Here is a 20,953-nt window from a genome sequence, read left to right as displayed (position 1 = left end):
GTCTAAATGAATACACTTTTGAGAGTGAGAGGGGACACTAGTGACAAACTGGAACATATGACCACTATAAAATCAAGGCCCAGGTTTCTGGCCTGGTAAGCTGGCTGACAATGCTAAAGTTTTATTAAAGAGCTTGGGACCAGAGAATAGGTTTGAGTGGAGAGGAGTTCAGTTGGAAACACATTGAGGAGGTGAGTGGGTCATTTAAATGGAGCTATGCATCTGGCCTATGGGTGTGTGGGTCTGGAACTCTGGATACTTTCTTCAGAAATATATATTTGGGGAGTCAATAGTACCTTGACAATAAATAAAGGCAACTGAGTAGGAAATAACACTCTCACCATGAGCATTTATCTTTTAAATCTTCCTGAGACAAAACAATTATTTATTTAATATCTATAGGCTCCTGCCTCTCTACCTCTTTCAAATGCTAACATTACCTGAAGCTATAGATCTACATTACTGTGAGTAAACTACCTTTACATTATAAAAGTTCTGCCAAAACTAGATGGGCATTTCTCCTTTCAGTCTGGTGTTACAATTATTTGGATTTCACAATATCTATTTCCAATGTCTTCTCAATTTTGACTCATATACCTGTGAGCTGAGGTTAGACTTGATTATCAAGACAATTTTTAAAAAGAAGGGTGCCTTTCCTATGTTTCATAAGGATTTCCATAATTTAAAATGTCTTTTTGTTGCTTTCTCCTATGAAACATAACTGAGTATAAAATGACTTCAATACTCCATATTGTTCTCATCACAGAGAAGAAACCAAAGTCAGTCTAGCTTTTGTTCCATATTATATAATATTTGTCTTATTGTCTGGGTATTTGACAATATGAACTTTTCTTTTTAATTGAATTAAGTTACCAAGATGTACTATGGATGACTCTCTTTTCATTTATACTACCCAGAAATTAGCCCTTTACATCTATAAAGAGAGACTTTCTCAGCTAAGAGACTTTTTATCAATTATATCTTTGATCATTGCCTCTGCTCCATTTTTTTTTCCCTAAAGAAAATCTATAATTCTTTTAACAAACTTATGTTCCCCAGAACAATAGGAAGGGGCTTGGGGGATGAATGAAAAAGGTGAAAAAGATTAAAAAGTATGAGTTGACAGTTACAAAAATAGTCACAAGGATGTAAAGTACAGTGTAGAGATTACTGTCAATAATATTGTAATAACTATGCATAGTGTCAGATGGGGACTAGACATTGAGGTGATCACTTTGAAAGGAATTTTAGGGATAAAATAGGCAAGGTTAGGGAGTCTTAGGAATAAAGAGGGTCCATGGGGGAGGAATGCATAGGTGAGGGCTTGGAGCCGCCAGAAAGCATACATTCAACAGTGAATAGAAAGGTGTCACAGGATAAGGTGAGAGGAAGACATAATTTCATAGAGGATAAAGAAAAATCATAGAGTATGGGGAAAAAGGAAACATACTTTCACAGAGGATAGAGAAATGTCAACAGATGCTGGAAAGAGGGAAACATATGTTCCCAGGAGATAAAGGAATGTTACAAGATAAGGGGAAAAAATATAGGGGGGCACCACATGGGTTTTGGACTTTGAAGATGATATTCTGCAAAAGAGTGACCAATTAGAAAAGCACAGGGTCATAAAATAGGGAAGGGGTCCAATTAGAAGAGAGCATGAAGAGAAAAAGAACTATAGCCTTTATAAACCTTAGAAAAAGGGGGCTTAGTGGGTTACCCCCTTGGGAGCCCCTCCCTACGTGGGAGTCTGTATTTGCTTCCAATAAATTTCCACCCTTTTACTAACAAGTCCTTTTAGTCTTCGAATTTTATTCTTCAAACTTCATGAGGCAAGAACCCGCAAAGGGGAGATCCGCTCCCCGCACCCCACGTTTAAACTTCATAAGGTAACTGTCCAATCACTATGTTGTACACCTCAAACTAATATAATTGTATGTCAACGGCAATTGAAAAATTTAAAAAAATCTATAGTTCTTTTGTTGAAATCCTGTCCTCTATACCTATAATTGTCTTTCTCATTACCACTCGTCTTCCTTTTCTCTGCATTCTTAAAAAGTATCTCAAGAGTTTTAATTTTTTAAATTCATGTCAGTGAAACACTCTTTCACAATATCCGTTTTACTCTTCAGAATCACTAATGATGTTCTATTCTAGCCTCCCAATGATCTTTCCTACAGCACTCCTCCCATTTTTCATATCTTGGCCTTTCATTTCAGCCTTTTGCTTTCTATTTCATATTGCTTAGAGATTACGACTCAACCATTTTGAGAATTCCAAAGATTGGGTTTTATTAACATTTTTTTTCTGGTCTCTGTAATAAATAATTTTTAAGGTTCTTCTGAGTCTTCATGCTATTCCCATTTTTTTTTTTTTGTCATTTTGTAGAGCTTTGTCATAGGTTTCCGTGATAACTTTTCCATTTATTTACTCTCATAGAAGTAACATCCACACTGTGAATGTTAAAGTTACCCTTGATCTTCATGTTGATATTGGCTCGTGACTCTCTCTTGTCTTGAGTTAGTTAATTTGACAAATATTTGTTATGCCAGATATTTGCCTGGGGATTCAACAGCAAACAAGTTCCCTGACCTCACAGAGTTAATTTTTAGTAAGGGCAATAGACAACAAAAAAATAAATAAATAAAATAACCAGATTGTTAATAAGGCCTGAAGGATATAAAGAAGATGCAGACATGGAGAAAAGTGTGAGTGAATAACACATTCAATGCGTAGTTGTAGCCTGACTGCAAGTTACCAAAAGGCTATGATCAAGGTGGCTGTGCTGTAATATTCAGTCTTCTATTCAGCCCTGGTGCCCTACACATATTGGGGGCTTTTTTCTTCAACATAGAATAGCATGGTATTCTTCCGGCCCATGCTACCATCAATAATAATTTCCTTGAATGGATACTTCCTTAAGATCAATTGTAAATTTTCTGTAATACTTTGATTCCATTTATTTTTTTAATAACTTTAATAAAGTACACCTAGTTAAAATCATGAATTCCTCTTTACAGTTATTCCTTTATCCTATAACTAGTGACCCATTGCATGAAATTGCGTGAGACCCGGGACAGACCCCCTCCCTGTCCCCCGTGCCACGGGACCACTCCGAGTCCCAGAGTCCTGCCCTGCAAGGCTGGCACACTGTGGACAGCCCCGAGTCTTGGAGTGCCGCCCCGATGCCCCACCTCTGGGCCATGCGCAGCGGCCGCCGGGCCCTGCCCCTGTGGTGCGCACGTGGGGCCATGGGGCCGTGGAAACCCTGGTGGAAGCAGCCGCCAGCCATGCCCCCACTGCCCCACCCCCGCTGTGCGTGCTGCCAACTTTTAACGCCATTACAGCATAGGGGTCAATTTGCATATTACCTCTTTATTATATAAGATTTGTAAGAGGTGATATTAAATTTCCCAATTTAAATAGTAAAAAGTTATATTACAAAAATACATTGTGTATCTCAGTATACTGGGTACTGACTGATGGATATGTGGTCATTTAAAACAGATGACTTTTCGAATAATTGCCAATAAAAACATAAAGCATTTCTTTGTAAATCAGAGGCAGCCACCAATTAAATGCACCATTATTAGGTCAACTAATTAAGTTTCTTTCTTCATTTAAAATAAATAGGGATTAATTAAAAGAAAGTAAGTAAACAAAAAGTTAATCAGGAAAAAACATACTATGAAAATAATCAATGTTACAAAGATAAGGTAATTTTTATCACAGCTGTATATTTACCATCTCTTGCCAAGTATGCATTAACTATTAGCAATGAACATGACACAGTCATGAGAGGAAATCCATTCTTCAGAAAATATTTTAAAATTAATAAAATGATTAAATGAAATACTATCTGCCAAATAGAAAACAGAATCATGAAAACCAAAAGAGTCAAGTCAGAAAAGTAGTAAAAGTATATGAGACATGTATTTTACCTTGGCTCAGCACTCAGCTTTATTATATTTTTTTGTGGCAGGGAACCTTGTGATTTTTGTTTCAAATCCTATAAAAAATGTAAAGAAAATTTTATTTTAAAACAAGCTTCGAAATTATCTATGCAATATTACCTTGCAAAAATCTTTAAAAAGGAAAAATAAGAAAAAAATCCTCTTTGCAGCTACATAATGCCCAACAAAGTTCAAAATAAATAAGTCTTGTGTGTATTGTGTATGTGTATGTGTATGTGTATGTGTATGTGTATGTGTATATATTTAGACATCTAGTACAGTCTATATTACTTGGGACTAGAGTCCATATGGGTAGCTCCAATTAGGAACAAAATAAATCTAGTTCTAGAGATAATTTTGCAACAAGTTTTACTACTTTACTTTTGTATCATTATGTGTCACATTAAGAAATGTATGTCTATTTACTGAATTTTTTAACTTTAGTATAAAAATGCATAATCAGGATCTGATTGTAAGCATCAGTATATGTAAATATCTGATTCCACAAATGTAAATTTAAATTACATATAAAATGTGAAAGTCTATCATTCACAAGATTCTAATGACACATAAATTATAATTTTAAAATATCTGAGTGCCCATGTGGAAATGTAAAGAGGGTTACAATCAAACATTTCTTCAACTCTTCTTCCTTTCAGTGTATGCTCTGTTTTATTAGCTCCTCTGATCCTAATAATAACACTAGACAAGGTAGGTATTATCATCCCACTTTATGTTAAATGAATGAGGGCTCACAGATGTTATAACTTTTTCAAGGCCCATGCAATCAGGTGCAGAGGTTGAGGCAAACAGCTAGTCTCCTAAATCCTCAATCACTGCTCTACTGTTACACATCCCAGCACTGCCCATAGCCCTCATGGACTCATCCTGAAACCAGAAGATAAGTTAAGAGTACTCAAATTAAAGTTTACTAAGAACAGATTAAGGATTTATAGAAGTTCAAATATCAAAGGGATCCTAATTAATGCCCAGCAAAACAGCTATTTGTAATATCTAGTTACCTTACAATATCACCTTAATAGTGTTCTAAAAGAGTGTATGTTTCACATTCCTTGAAATAAGTTTACTATTTTATTGTTCACACTTAAATTTGGTCAGAACAAAGTACACACCATAAATAAAACACAGGCACACTTATAGGAAAGAACTCACAAATAATTTATATAAAGTAATACAAATTATTTCAAATAATGTACAAAAAGTAATTATTTTTCAATGTCTTTTCACTAAGCTTCTCACACCTTTTTTCCAATCAAAGAACAAAAGAATCACATTTTTATAATGGATATAAGAGATATCAACTAACCATCTCTAAGAGAGTATCAAAAGAGTATGATTCATATGAGTGTTTGTCCTTCAAAAGTAGTAGTAGTGTGGAAGATCCAATTATCTTCTTCAAATTCATTAATGAATGAAAGAGTCTGTGAATCAAAAATTTTATTAGTTTGAGAAATAACTTAAAAATCAGTATACAATATTTTCAGTTTCTTTCATACTGCTTGAAGCACCATTACCCCATTCCTGTAGTCACAAAGTGAAACCCAGAAAGAACCTTTTTTTTTTTTTTCTTTTGGTAATATATTTTTATTGATTTCAGAGAGGAAGGAAGAGGGAGAGAGAGATAGAAACATCAATGATGAGAATCATTGATTGGCTGCCTCCTGCACGCCCGCCACTGGGGATCGAGCCCACAACCCAGGCATGTGCCCTTGACCAGAACTGAATCTGGGACCCTTTAGTCCACAGGCTGATGCTCTATCCACCGAGCCAAACTGGCTAGGGCTAGAAAGAATCTTTTTATGCCGATTACTAGTAAGTACTTAGAAGAAGAAAAAAGGTTAATCAAAAGATAACACTGATAAGAACTCACTTGAAATAGAAAACTTTCTGGACATACCTGAAACACATAAATTTATTCAAAAAATTAAGAATAGAGTCATCATATGACCCAGCAATCCCTCTTCTGAGCATCTACTCAAAAAACTCGAAAACGTTACTTGTAATGATATATGCACCTCTATATGCGGCATTATTCATAGTGGCCAAGACATGTAGTCTTCTAATGAAATGAGCAATGAAGACTAGCACATTTCCCCAAACACTTTCTCAGGATGTAAATAGCTCTCTTTAAAACAAAAGAACACTAAACACAGTAAATGAGTTTGGAATACATTGGATACAACAAAATTTTAAATATTTCACATTTAAAATCAATGTGGGATTTCTCAGAGCCTCCAACTTCCTAACATGCCCTTATCCTATTATTACGGGACAGTTCATGCAATATCACTTAGAAATCACAATTTTCTAGTCTGTTATCATGGTACTGTTTCAAAGAGATGTCATCTTGTTTGTAATACCAAGTTTGATGTATATGTTAGGGGCCCTCACACTTAGCCCTTTGCTCATTTCTTTCTCCTACCTCCTTTAATTACAACTTGGCAAATTCTAAATCTTTCTGTAACTGACCTCATTAACATGTCTTCTTCTCTCCCATATAGCTCCTTTATCCACTTTTAAGCTGAGCATCTATTACAAATACTGTCCCAGTCTAATTCATTTTTATGCCATGATTAGAATTAACCTCCAAAAATATGCCATAATGTATCTTGCGCTCCAGTTTATAATTATACTAGAGGCCCAGTGCATGAGATTTTCCTTACCACCCACCTGCAGCAGAGGCGGAAGAGGCTCCCACCACCCTAGCTGCGCTCGCCAGCCGTGAGCCTGGCTTCTGGCTGAGCGGCACTCCCCCTGTGGGAGCGCACTGACCACCAGGGAGCAGCTCCTGTGTTGAGCGTCTGCCCCCTGGTGGTCAGTGCACATCATAGCGACTGGTCATTCCACCATTTGGTCAACTTGCCTTTTATTATAGCCTTTTATTATATAGGATAAACATTCAATCTACTGTTGAGAGCATGACTCTTAAAAGTAACCCTGTGATGGCAGAAGAGAAAGCTAGAAGGAGCTGTCATACCTGAATGGGGGACTTGCAGACTTCTTTCATAAGCATAAAAATAAGTAGGATCAGATTTATTGTTTTGAGTTGCTATTACTAGCAGCCAAATGCCATCCCTAACTCATACATTTCTTCATAGGGACATATCTGCTAACATTTGAATAAAAATTAGTCAACAGTCCAAAAACAAGAGGACACCCAATGCTGCCTCTTTATTTATAATTCTCTTACCTGTGTTTTGAAATTTCCAAATGAAAATGTCTGTGATAATGACTTGATAATTGTTTATGATGTTTCAGTGAAGTGTGAACTGCTCACAAAGCAAATTCACAAATGTCAATACAATCTGAGAATTATTGTTGTGTGTTTTTCTCTAAGATGCAATTTGTACAGGAATGTTTTTGTAAGCTAAAAGTAATAGCAAACACATGGGAGATATAATGACAGGTATCTGGAAAGTTGATGAGACAGAAAATGTCCTGTAGCAAAAACTCAGTAACCTGTACCTAAATCTCTTTCAACATGGCAGCCAGAAAGCAAGGAGGCAGTGCAGGAGAAGGACTTCTCTTTATCCTCTTAGAAACTCAGGTCTGATTCTAAGCGGCCTTATGTTTAAACTCTCAATAAACCAAGAAGACAAGTGAAAAGAAAAAATTGAAGATCTAACCTTACTTTCAAAAACTCTTGAAACAAACAAACAAACAAAAAGTTGCTTCTTGAGGGAAAAATACCAGCATCATTATCATTCAGTGAGTGTTTTCCACTTTAAATTCATCTTAAACCTCAAGAGATGGATTCCAAATACATATGCCACAAGATAATTGAGAAGATATTCAGGATACTACCTTGAATTATATTTTTATATTTATATATATATATATATATATATAAAAGAATGACTCAAATCAACTAATAAAACCTCAAGGGTATTTTCTCCCAAATTTCTAGAAAGGCAGTCAAAATATTAACAAAACATAATTAACATTTATTTCAATTGGTATCATCAGCTGTGGATCAATTGTTTATGTAAAACAGAGATTCACTTTTTAAATCTATATTATAAGAAAATCAGAGCATATTTTTAATAATTTTAAAGTACTATCACAGCATACCACTGTTGATAGAAAAAAAAATCTGGAAGAAATAATAATCTGAACTATAGTGAGGCAACCACCAACATTCCTTCCTGTAAGAATCTCCTCTGCACTGATCCTAATGAATGGTAGTTCACGCTCCAGCATGTTGATGGAAATCTCACTATTACAAAAGATAAGCCTTTCCATTATTGGGAAGCACTGTTTACAAAAACCGGCTTTTCTAAGCTAAAGACTGTACTCATTGTTTCTAATTCTGCGATATGAAAATAACTGAGGTTTTCTCCCCTCATTCATCTAACAGCTTTATGATGTTAAATGCTACAAAATGTTGAGGATGACTTTAATATTAATACCCAGGCCTTCCTTTATCATCCCAATTCCTTATATAATCCATATTTGACAAGGTTTCTAGGTTCTTGTACTTGCTGGCTATGCTTCTAGGCTTCCTCTTTCTTGTCAATATCCCTCTAGAAATATAAGATATCCAAGAACAACTGGATGAAAATAGGATGAAATTAAATTTCTATACAATGAAGTGAACCTCTGTATCTCTCTGAGTTATAACCATGATTTGGTTATCAAATCCTTAGTTATGAAGGTACTCCAAGTACCATACCATACTTGGGAGAAAACAGGATCCATTTTATAATATTTTACTACTCCATTTGTACAAATGCACTATAATAAAAAGTTGAGAAAGCTAGTACGCTGTGAACAGATTTCTTGAAAAAAATGCTTTGAAAACTGGTGTGTTTCTTTTTTATAGAAATATTACAAGGAATATTATTAATGTAGTCTGATATACATTACAAACTTCATCAAGCCCTAGTTGGTTTGGCTCAATGGATAGAGCGTCGGCCTGTGGACTGAAGGGTCCCGGGTTTGATTCTGGCCAAGGGCATATGCCTGGATTGCGGGCTCAATCCCCAATAGGGGACATGCAGGAGACAGCCAATCAATGATTGTCTCTCATCATTGATGTTTCTATCTCTTTCTCTCCCTTCCTCTCTGAAATCAATAAATATATATACTTAAAACAAACAAACACACAGACAAAAAAACATCAAAAGATATAAGCTTATAACCCAAAGTTTTAAAAGATTTTGTTTTACGATCACTTTTCAATAATTATATTACCTGGTACCATAATCCACAACCACCCAATCTTTTGCGGTTCCTGTGATAGCATCATGATGTTGAAACAGTCCCACATTCCTTCTGGCTTCTGTAAGCGCCGTATAAGAGGATGATGAAAGAAATGCACTTATCTTGTATTTCTGAGCTTGTTTCAGGGCGAAATAGTAGAGAATTTCAGCAGCCCTAAATGCATAAAATAGTCATTAATTTTTATTTCAAAACAATCATTTTAGTTTGCTATCTAAAATATGTTGCATTGATACATTTTCAAATGTGACTTAAAAATCCACAACTTCAGTACAATTTATAAGAAAGGTATTGATAATAAACATTTCTATTATCCCACCCAGGTATCTATCTAATAAATCTATATCCTCAATCATCAAAGAACATAATTTTCCTGTTGATACAAATGGCTCTCATTCTAGATGGGTCTGGAAAGAAACCAGTACACACTGGCAGAAAGATAGGCTTATTTATGAATAACATCAGGAAAAAATATCTCAGCAAAGCAGTAAGAACGTGATAAATGTTCTTCCTTTCTTCTCTCCAAGAGCAGTGAAGACATATGCCATGAACTTCATCACCAGAAAGCCATTTACTCTCACAAATGTACATTAAGAGGAGAGGTGGTAGGAAAACGCACATTACAGGAATGGGAGGCGAACAGTAAAGGAGAAGCAGAAAATGATGGCTTGATTGTTCAGTGACAAGAGCTACTCTAAATGTTGAATAATAACATGCAACTATAGAGAATTTAACAATAAAAACTGAAAGATGACAGACACACTCTGGCTTTTCTTGTTTATTTTAAAGAATAAAACACTTTAGCTTTAAGAATAGCTTTTGAGCAAGAACATGGGAGTTTATAATTTTCACCTTTTATCTTTTTTTCATCAGAGGATATGATTCAAGATAGGTTTAAAAGTTCTTTAAAAAGAGCCATGGCTTGATGGAGTAAAAAATATAAGAAGGTTCTCTATGCAAAACATGTTAAAGATGATAGGAAGAAAACCAAGGTGGCTTGCAAATGTATTAAGATACCAGGAAAAAGAGGAGATTTTCAGTGCTTTTTGAAAACAATAAATTCCTTTAAATTGTTGAAATAATGAAAAGATATTAAATAATCTATTTTTACATTCTAACCCTTCTGAAATTTACAGCATAAGAATTACTAAATTTGTATTATTAAAGAATTTGTGTACATATGTTTATACATATTCTCAGCAACTACTGGTTTTGGAAAGAATATATATATATATATATACCAAAATGTAAGAAAGTGGACTTTAAGAGTATTTATTCTTTATACTTTACTTTTTTATTAAAATTTTAATTTGTAAACATTGTATGTTTACAAATGAGCATTAGGATAAAATATTACTATTATGAGATAATAAACTTATTTTCAAATAAATTAAATTATGATATTCACAATTATATATATATTTTAAATATATTTTATTGATTTTTTTTTTACAGAGGAAGGGAGAGGGACAGAGAGTTAGAAACATTAGATGAGAGAGAAACATCAATCAGCTGCCTCCTGTACACTCCCTACTGGGGATGTGCCCGTAACCAAAGTACATGCCCTTGACAGGAATCGAACCTGGGACCCTTTAGTTCTCAGGCCGATGCTCTATCCACTGAACCAAACCAGTCAGAGCTCACAATTCTATTTTTATTGTTCATTTTAAAGCAGCAGAATTTTCAAATTATATTACCCATAGTTACTACTTCACCTTCAATATGTTCAATAAATTAATATTGACCCAACATTCATAACTCTTTGCTACTAAAAAACAGTTGACACTTAAAAATCATTCATAATTGGGCTCTGTTTTTGTCACAGATAGTTCAGAATACCCTAACAGAGAACTAACAGTCTACTCAGTAAAATGCATAAATCTCTATGAAATATACTGTTTCATTACAAATACAGAAATAATGTATTCATCTGGCGCACTTGTGAATATCCAGTCAAAAAACATTAAGCTTTTGTAATAATAAGAGTAGCACAACAGTAAAATAATAAAAACACATTATTATACCAATGTACAACTCTTTAAGAAATTCATGTTTTTTATATAAAGGCTTCCTAAAATGTATTGTTCCCACTAGTATATAAAAGAGCATAGGTATGATATAGCTTTTTATTTTTAATACTGAAATTTGTCATGAAAATTAATCATCATCAAATTCATGATTTGAACCGAACTGAAAATGAATTCATCATGAAAATTAATTACTCTCCTGGGTTACACATACATACAAATCCCTGGGATGATTCATTTTTATCAAAAACAAGACTCAGTTAAAACTGTGCTTCTCCACTGTGATAGCCACTGGCTACATGTAGTACATGCATTTGAATTTACTAAAATTAAATAAAATTAAGATTTCAGTTCCTCAGTCACACTGGTCACATTTCAAGCGCTCGACAGTGTGGCTACCACACTAAACAGTACAGAAACAGAGCATTTCTATCACTGCAGCATGTTCTATTGGACAGTAACTAAAAGTTCTACTGGACAAGGCTGGTATAGAACGTTTGCATGTTTTCTACTGACATTTATCTTCTCCATGTAAGTTTATTTTTTTCACTCTGCCTCAATCATTTCTCATCTCTTAAAAGTTTTGTTCTTCTATGCAGAAAAGTGCACCTATAGAAATGTGTTTCAAATAAAATAAGAACTGAGATGAAGCCTCTAAAGTTCTGCTACCAACAAAATACATTCATTTTAGAGTATGTACTTTGAGGCTCACATTTTGGCTACTGAAGAGGCCCTATTTGCTCCTTTTGATTCACGCCCATTTCCAATAATTTAGCCAGATTACTGACCTGTAGACAAACATGACAATGTCACTGAATATTATCATTGTGTGCCAATACAGGCAATTAATTAGAAAAATATAAAATACATAATACAACTCCAAGAAAAAATAATTACATAAACTGCTTTTCCTTCCAGAACAAAAACCCGTGCAATAATTTGATTATGCTTTGGAGACATAGCTCTGATTTCATTAAAACTTCACAATTACATAAAATACATCCTGACACTCCATAAATGTTTTATATTACACAAAACTCTACAGAAGGCTATGATAACGTAAGAGAAGTAAATAACTAAATGCATCTATCTAAAGGTAAATGTACCTTAAGTGGGATTCCAATATTCTATCCATTCGTTTGTAAAAAGGTCTGGATGTAAAGTAGCCACTCCAGTAATGATCGTCTCGGTCAGCGTAAGTGAAAAAATCTCCACTTAGAACAGGAAACAGTGACTGGCTATTCATTCTACTAGTTGCAGCTTCTTTATCCAGGGCATCAAAGTAATCTGATAAAGTTCCAAACTGAATCTAGTAAAAATAAATTACACTTCAATTATTCATAGTTACATTAAAATTACTGTTGCACTACAATGAAAAGTTTCTAATAAATACTTAAGGTAAGTTTCCAAGTAAAAATATGTAGTCTCAGAGGAAGGTGGGGGTGGGTGGGTGGGAGAGATTAACCTGGGAATTTATATGCATAGTAGAGGCCTGGTGCATGAAATTCATGCATGGGGGGTGGGGGAGTCCTTCAGCCCAGCTTGCACCCTCTCTAATCTGGGACCCCTTGAGGGACATCCCTCTCACAATCCAGGACTGCTGGCTCCTAACCACTTGCCTGCCTGCCGACCTGATCGCCCCTAACTGCCCTCCCCTGCCAACCTGATCGCCCCTAACTGCCACCCCCTGCCAACCTGATCGCCCCTAACTGCCACCCCCTGCTGGCCTGATCACCCCCTAACTGCTCCCCCCTGCCGGCCTGATCTCCCCTGACTGCCCTCCCCTGCTGGTCTGATCGCCCCTGACTGCCCTCCCCTGCCAGCCTGATTGCCCCTGACTGACCTCCCCTGCAGGCGTGATCGACCCTGACTGCTCTCCCCTGCCAGCCTGATCACCCCTAACTGCCTCTGTCTCAGCTCCTGCCACCGTGGCTTTGTCTGGAAGGGTGATGGGAAGATGTCCAGTCTAATTAGCATATTACCCTTTTATTAGTATAGATATGCATAGCTCATCAACACAGACAGTAGTGTGATGAAGGCCTGGGAAGGGAAGGGACAGGGTGGAGGAGGTAAAGGGGAAAAAAAGGAGGATATCTGTAATACTTCCAACAATAAAAATAAATTTTAAAAAATGTAGCTCAGATTTTACAAAACTCAAAAGCAGGGGGGGAAATACTCATGACTCTTTTACTGCCATCAAGTCCCAAATAACACTAGGAGAAAACTTGTACAACTAACCATTTAGAAGAAGAGCTATTTAGATCTACACATCTGTGGATCTGAAAACTCCTTACATATCTGTAGAATTTCAAAAAGTTCAATGATCAGGACATGGAATAATTCAGAAATGAAAGAAATATGGGGAAACATCCTATATATAATAAAGAGTTAATATGCTAATTAGACTGAAGAGCAGAATGACCATCCAGATGATCTTCCGGATGAAGCCGGGCCTACGAGGGCTGGCTGGGGCTGCAAGGGCCAGCCGGGGCTATGAGGGCTGGCCAAGGCAGCTGAGACTGTGAGGGTCAAGCCCCTTGCACAAATTTCGTGCATCGGGCCTCTAGTCATAAATAAAAGACATATTTTGAGCAACATATTCCAAAAGTCTAGAATAGTAAGTTTTGTTAGTCATTAAGTACTTTATTTTGTCATATACTCATACCCTCCCCTGGTCTCCCCTTCCTCTCAGTTTGAGTTCCTATAAGGGAGAAGGGAGCACTTCAGGAACAGCAGGCCATATTTTAAAAAAGGACTTTATCAGCAGGTAACACAACACTGAATAGAGAAGTACAACACGGTGTCAGGTTGATTGCTCAGATGAATAGGTCTTTCTGACAAATGATTCAAATTTCCAATACATAAATCCATTTTTACAAGAACAAACTATTCTATAAATCAAAAGAAAACAGAAACATTATATCAGACCTTGTAAACAAATATTAAGACACAGTATTTTTTAGAAATAAACAGAGAATTCAACAGGGAATGTTATCCTTTTAATAGAAAGATGCTAATTTTGTTGTTTCCTATGAGAGAGAGAGAGAGAGAGAGAGAGAGAAAGAGAGATTAAAAGCTATTTTGATTCAGTGTGGCAGAAAAAGAAAAGTAGTTTAAATAGTGAGTAGCACAAGAGCAGAATGGTTAAGAGCAGCAAGGAACCTGGATCCAGATGGCATGGGTTTGAATTCTACCTCTAATACTTAACATGTGGCTTTGACCATACTATATATTATCCCTGTGTCTCTGTGTTACAGCTAATGGAGTTCTAAGTAAAACGCTTACAAATATTGGCATATAATGATGTGAGTTTTAGCTATTATTTCTCCATGCAAATGCAAAATTTCAACTGGAAACACAAATGTGATATTAGTAAGTCAAGAATAATTTATTATAATCTTATTGTGATACAGAAAATTTTGTAATAGCAAATCAGATGATTATTTCTAAATTCTTATGTTTACATTAAAGAAAATCAATTTTCAACTGTATTATCCACTTTTATTTTGGCTTCACCAAATACAGTGTCTTAGGCATGTCAATCTTTTAGGTCTTGGTTTCCTCATGGATAATGGGGATAATTATAGTACCTACCGGAAAATGTTTAGAGAATTAAATAAGTCAAATAACGTGAAGCACTTTAAAAAGTTAATAGCAAATAATAAGTACTCACTATGTTTTAGCTAATATTGTAAGTATTATTTCTTCCTTCAATTACTAGGAAGCAGAATATAAGTGTGTGTGTATGTGTACGTGTGTGTGTGTGTGTGTTTGTGTGTGTGTATGTGTGTGCGTAAAACCATACAAGAAATGAGGGTCACAAATATAAGGAAATACAGCATTACCTTCAGACCCAATAGGTATAGATGACATCAGGGAAGTATACAATGGCAAAATATTAAATAATCTAAATATTTCTAAGTCGTACCTTGCTCATCTAAATAATAAGGGATTTCTATTAGATAACAAAAATCCCTTTCAGTTTCAAATTTTAGGAAAACCATGGCATACTATAGAGTTACTAGTAACAACTGACTATACCTTTTAAAAAGATTTAATTTTATTAGCCAGGATGAAAATACTTCCTACTTTGTATTTTCCCAGAGAAAAGTTTAAGTAAGTGGCCTAGTAGGCTTTCTCACAAACCTATTTCAGCCTTAAAGAGCTGAAATATAATCCTCTATGCTAGAGTAGTTTCAGAAGAAAATATTTAAAGTAAGTTTTTCTATACAGTCTCTTGGCAGCTCAAATAAAGTAAACATTTGGGACATCTAAAAATATAACCAAAAATATAATTAAATGATTTTTAAATTAAAAAGCAAAATTTTAATCTTAAACATAATCTTAATCTTAACTCCTATATCAGGACATCATATATGAAAAATTAGATAAATTGTTAAATAAGAGTTGATGGATAGCAAACTAGCTCTCTTGGCTAGTACAATGTCAATTTTTTAGCTATTCAATTACTCCTGTTTTTCCTTTCATTAAAAGAAAATAATAAACATGTTTTCAGCTTAGACAAAGTAATTTTAAATATCGCACCGAGAACAGACATAGCTTCATAAACTATAGAGAAAAAAAAGATTTTGTTAAAAGATATAGAAGGACAGTCAAAGCTGTTAGGACTTGAGGGACAAAATTTTTGGAAAGAAAGGAAGTGCATCAAGGTTACTGGATACAAGGTTAAAACTCAAAAGCCGATTAGCACCTCCCTAGAGATCCAGGAGCCAGTGTACCCATAGGTCAGAGTGGGACCATCCAGTTTGCAGCTCCGTGGAACCATAAAGAACACACTCAGGGGGCAGACTCAGTGAGCACCAAAGCCCCATTGAAGCAAGTCTTGCCCCGGAGGGGTGTCTCTAGCACACAAGTTCTCCCACTGCAGACACAGCTGATTCTCACAGCCAATTGGCCTGGAGGTCAATTCCTCCCAGTGATACCTACAACAATCAAGGCTTAACTACAACAAGACTGTGCACAAAGACCACAAGAGGGAGCACCAAGAGTGTCCTCCTCAGGTAATTGGGGAGGCTGAACCACTGTGCCCTAGAGGACACTTAGCACAGAAAACCACTTTATCAACACAGGGAAGCATAAAAAATGCGGAGACAAAGAAAAAGGACACAAATGACAGAAATGGAGGAAAGCAAACTACTGGATATAGAGTTCAAAACCACACTTTTAAGGTTTTTCAAGAATTTTCTAGAAACAGCCGATAAACTTAATGAGACCTACAAGAAATCTAATGAGATCCTTGAGGTTGTGATAAAGGACCAACTAGAAATTAAGCATACACTGACTGAAATAAAGAATATCATACAGAATCCCAACAGCAGACTAGAGGATCGCAAGAATCAAGTCAACGATTTGAAATACGAAGAAGCAAAAACACCCAACTGGAAAAGCAAAATGAAAAAAAGAATCCAAAAATATGAAGACAGTGTAAGGAGCCTCTGGGACAGCTTCAAGCGTACCAACATCCGAATTATAGGGGTGCCAGAAGAAGAGAGAGAGCAAGATATTGAAAACCTATTTGAAGAAATAATGACAGAAAACTTCCCCTACCTGGTGAAAGAAATAGACTTACAAGTCCAGGAAGCACAGAGATCCCCAAACAAAAGGAATCCAAAGAGGACCACACCAAGACACATCATCATTAAAATGCCAAGAGCAAAGACAAAGAGAGAATCTTAAAAGCAGCAAGAGAAAGAAAGGCAGTTACCTACAAGGGAGTACCCATACGACTGTCAGCTGATTTCTCAACAGAAACTTTGCAGGCCAGAAGGGAGTGGCAAGAAATATTCAAAGTGATGAATGCCAAGAACCTACAACCAAGATTACTTTATCCAGCAAAGCTATCATTCAGAATTGAAGGTCAGATAAAGAGCTTCACAGATAAGAAAAAGCTAAAGGAGTTCATCACCACCAAACCAGTATTATAGGAAATGCTGAAAGGTATCCTTTCAGAGGAGGAAGAAGAAGAAAAAGGTAAAGATACAAATTATGAACAACAAATACACATCTATCAACAAGTGAATCTGAAAATCAAGTGAATAATCTGATGAACAGAATGAACTGGTGATTATAATAGAATCAGGGGCATAGAAAGGGAGTGGACTGACTATTCTTGGGGGGGAAAGGAGTGAGGGGGATGCGGGAAGAGACTGGACAAAAATCGTGCACCTATGGATGAGGACAGTGGGTGGGGAGTGAGGGAGGAGGGTGGGATGGGAACTGGGTGGAGGGGAGTTATGGGGGGAGAAAAGAGGAACAACTGTAATAATCTGAACAGTAAAGATTTAATTAATAAAAAAAATGAAGAATGGAAGGGTGCCTATTCATCAAATTTCCTGACCCTTGCTCTCAATTTTGATCAATTGGTGTGTGTCCCCTGGATAAAGCCCAGAGAAAAGTTTTCCAAACATTGAACCATCTTCCTGGAGAGGGCATAAATTTCCTTATAGCAGTGGTTCTCAACCTTCCTAATGCCGCGACCCTTTAATACAGTTCCTCATGTTGTGGTGACCCCCAATCATAAAATTATTATTTTTTTAATAAATCTTTATTGTTCAGATTAAAAAATAAATAAAACTCAAAAGCCAATCACTTTTTTATACACAAAATATACCATGTTCATGGATTAGATGTCCTAATATTTGTAAAGAAGTTGACTGCACTCAAATTGATCCATAGATTGAATGTAATCCTAATCAAAGTCCCAACTTTTATATAGAAATTTAACAGTTGGTCCTCCTTAGCCTACATAAAACTACAAAGAACTAAGAATAATCAATGCAATCTTAAGGAGAACAAAATTAGAAGACATCCCAGCAGATAATAAGATCTATAAAGCTGTCATAATTAGTATGAGATTAGTCAAATAGATAAAATCGAATGAATAGAGAGTTTAGATACAGATCCATAGGAATGAAGTCAGGCTCATCATTAATGTCAAAGCTGTTGCTGCAGTGCAGTGAGCAAATTATAGTTTTTTCAATAAATAATGCTGGATATCCATATGGGCAAATGTGAATCTTGATCCCTATCCTCACACGACTCACAATAATCAATTCCAAATGGACACAGAACTAAAAGTGGAAGGAAAACCAGTAAAGGTTCTAGAGGACATCTTCGTAAGAACTGTATTTTCATGATGATCGAGTCAAAAAAAAATTCTTAAATAGAATATAAGTACTAACCATAAAAGAAAATACTGTAATATTAGATTTAATTAAAATTAAGAATTTCTGTGAATCAAAAGACAGCACGAATTAAACACAGACTACATAAGGGGAGATAATATAGGCATAACTTTTATCTGAAATAAGACTCAATCCAAAATACATAAAGGAACTATAAATGGTTAGAAATAGATAGATAACCAATTTAAGGGGGAAAAAAAATCACCAAAAGAGTTAAATAGGCATTTCATAAAAGAAGGTACCCAAGTGGCAATAAATTATGAGAAGAGGCTCAGCTCAACCTCATTAACCATAGGGAAATACGAAATAAAATCATCACATCTGTCATAAAGGATAAAAATGAAAAATAAAAAATCCTAACAATACAAAGTCTGAGTAAGGAAGTGGAGCAACTGAAACAATCATACAATGCAACAGCTCATATATCTATTCTGTAATATTGTTTGGCTATATCTAATTAAAGCTAAACATGTACATAATAACCAAAAAATTCCATCCCATTTTATACCCACAGAAACCCATACACTAAAACATGCACAAAATGTTCAAAGCATTTTTATTTTTAATAGAAGAAAACCAGAAACAACCCAAATATTCATTAACAATAGAATAACTATATTGTAGTATAGTTATCAAATGGATAGGGATATTATACAGCATTAATAATGAATGAACTACTGCTAAATGCAACAATATGGATGAATCTTACAAACATAATGTGGAACAAAAAACGCTAGATGCAAAATAGCACATGCTTAAGATTTCCTTTTTATAAAATTTAAAAAGAAGCAACACTAATCATGGTGACAGAAGTAAAAATATGGTTACTTTTACAGGAGTTGGTAATGATGTGGAGAATTCCTGAGAGAATGCCAGGGCGCTATAAATGTTCTACCTCTTGATCTGGATGATGGTTACATGGAGGTTTTTAAACTTAAAAAAATTCTCTGCATACTTTTGGTTTGTGCAATTCTATGCATGTGATGTTTCAATCTTAAAAATTACTTTAAAAAATTGCTCTAGTGTGCAAACAAAGGAGGAAATAGGTAAAATACCAAAATTAGTATTTAATTCTTCAGAGTCAGGCAGCAAGGGCCTTTTATGGAGTTCAAAACCATTCCCCAGGAAAATATATTTAGAGATAAGATACCAACATACATACGTGGCTCTCTAATCAATGTACATGTGTGAGCTTAATCTTTGAGAATATTACAGAGATGATTTAAACAGAATCCTGATGCTCAGAGATCATAATCTGGTAGAAATTCAGTTGTAAGTACCTTGAATAAACTTGGTATTTAAGTTTATTTATCTATGTGATATTATTTAAGTTTACTTAATAAACCTGAATTCTCACTACATAAAATGTGGTCCATTGTCAGCCTTTAAATTTCCTACACAGTAATATCACTTCCCTGGTACAGTATTTTCACAGATTTTCTATTGTCTGAGAAGTTAATATGTGAATATAATAAACATGTTGAATAAATAATTTTCTCATAAAGGGTCTATTATATGACTAGTTTGAATCTTTTTTTTTTTTTTTAATATATTTTATTGATTTTTTACAGAGAAGAAGGGAGAGGGATAGAGAGCCAGAAACATCGATGAGAGAGATCGATCAGCTGCCTCCTGCACGCCCCCCAGTGGGGACGTGCCCGCAACCAAGGTACATGCCCTTGACCGGAATCGAACCTGGGACCCCTGAGTCTGCAGGCCGACGCTCTATCCACTGAGCCAAACCGGTTCGGCGACTAGTTTGAATCTTAACTCACACAAAGCATCTGTTAAATGTTTTTATGAAATCAGGAAAACTTGAATCTATTATTGAATTGTTGCTAATTTTTTAGAGGTGATAATAGTTTTATGATTCTATTTTTATTTTATTTTTTAAAATATATTTTTATTGATTTCAGAGAGGGAGAGGGCGAGAGAGATAGAAACATCAATGATGAGAGAGAATCATTGATTGGTTGCCCCCTGCAAACCCCCTATTGGGATCAAGCCCACAACCCGGGAATGTACCTTTGACCAGAATCAAATCTGTGACCCTTCAGTCCACAGGCCGATGCTCTATCCACTGAACCAAACCAGCTAGGGCAAAGATTCTATTTTTAAACAGAGTCCTTATCATTTAGAGATACACACTGAAATGGTTATAGATGAAACTACATGACATCTGAAATTTGCTCCAAAATAATCCCAGGGACAGGGAGATGACAGTGGGTCATAGTTGAAAGGAAAGTGACGTCGAGTTGATGAATGTTGTAGCTAGTGAATGGATTGCAGAGTGGTGGGGATGTATTTGTATTATTTTCAAAACTTTAGGATACATTTTAAATTTTCCACACCAAAAAAAAAGCAAAAACTATAATCAAATGATTAATTTTGGAAGTCTTCTCATCTAAGAAAATGCTAATGTATTCTCTGGACAAAAGACATTTGTTTGCAAAATTCATGACATGTTCACCTGCACCTGCCTGTCACACCACTAAATCACAAGGATGCCATTGTCAGAGAGAAACAA

At 35.4% G+C, this 20,953-nt stretch overlaps 1 protein-coding gene across 1 annotated transcript in view; it reads right to left on the bottom strand.

Annotated features, from left to right (window-relative positions):
- Positions 1–20,953, bottom strand: part of MAN2A1 (mannosidase alpha class 2A member 1) — a 161,775-nt gene that overhangs the window by 66,483 nt on the left and 74,339 nt on the right. The window contains exons 9-12 of the mRNA XM_070412430.1: positions 12,328–12,530; positions 9,168–9,350; positions 5,281–5,395; positions 3,942–4,009 (exon numbers count right to left, since the gene is read on the bottom strand). Of these exons, the coding sequence (XP_070268531.1) occupies positions 3,942–4,009; positions 5,281–5,395; positions 9,168–9,350; positions 12,328–12,530 (569 nt within the window). The remainder of the gene's footprint in view (positions 1–3,941; positions 4,010–5,280; positions 5,396–9,167; positions 9,351–12,327; positions 12,531–20,953) is intronic.

This window comes from Myotis yumanensis, unplaced genomic scaffold (genome assembly GCF_028538775.1).
Source record: "Myotis yumanensis isolate MYYU_CA2020_CCGP unplaced genomic scaffold, mMyoYum1.0.hap1 SCAF_4, whole genome shotgun sequence".
Lineage (NCBI taxonomy): Eukaryota > Metazoa > Chordata > Mammalia > Chiroptera > Vespertilionidae > Myotis > Myotis yumanensis.
This window is presented reverse-complemented; position numbering and strand designations above follow the sequence as displayed.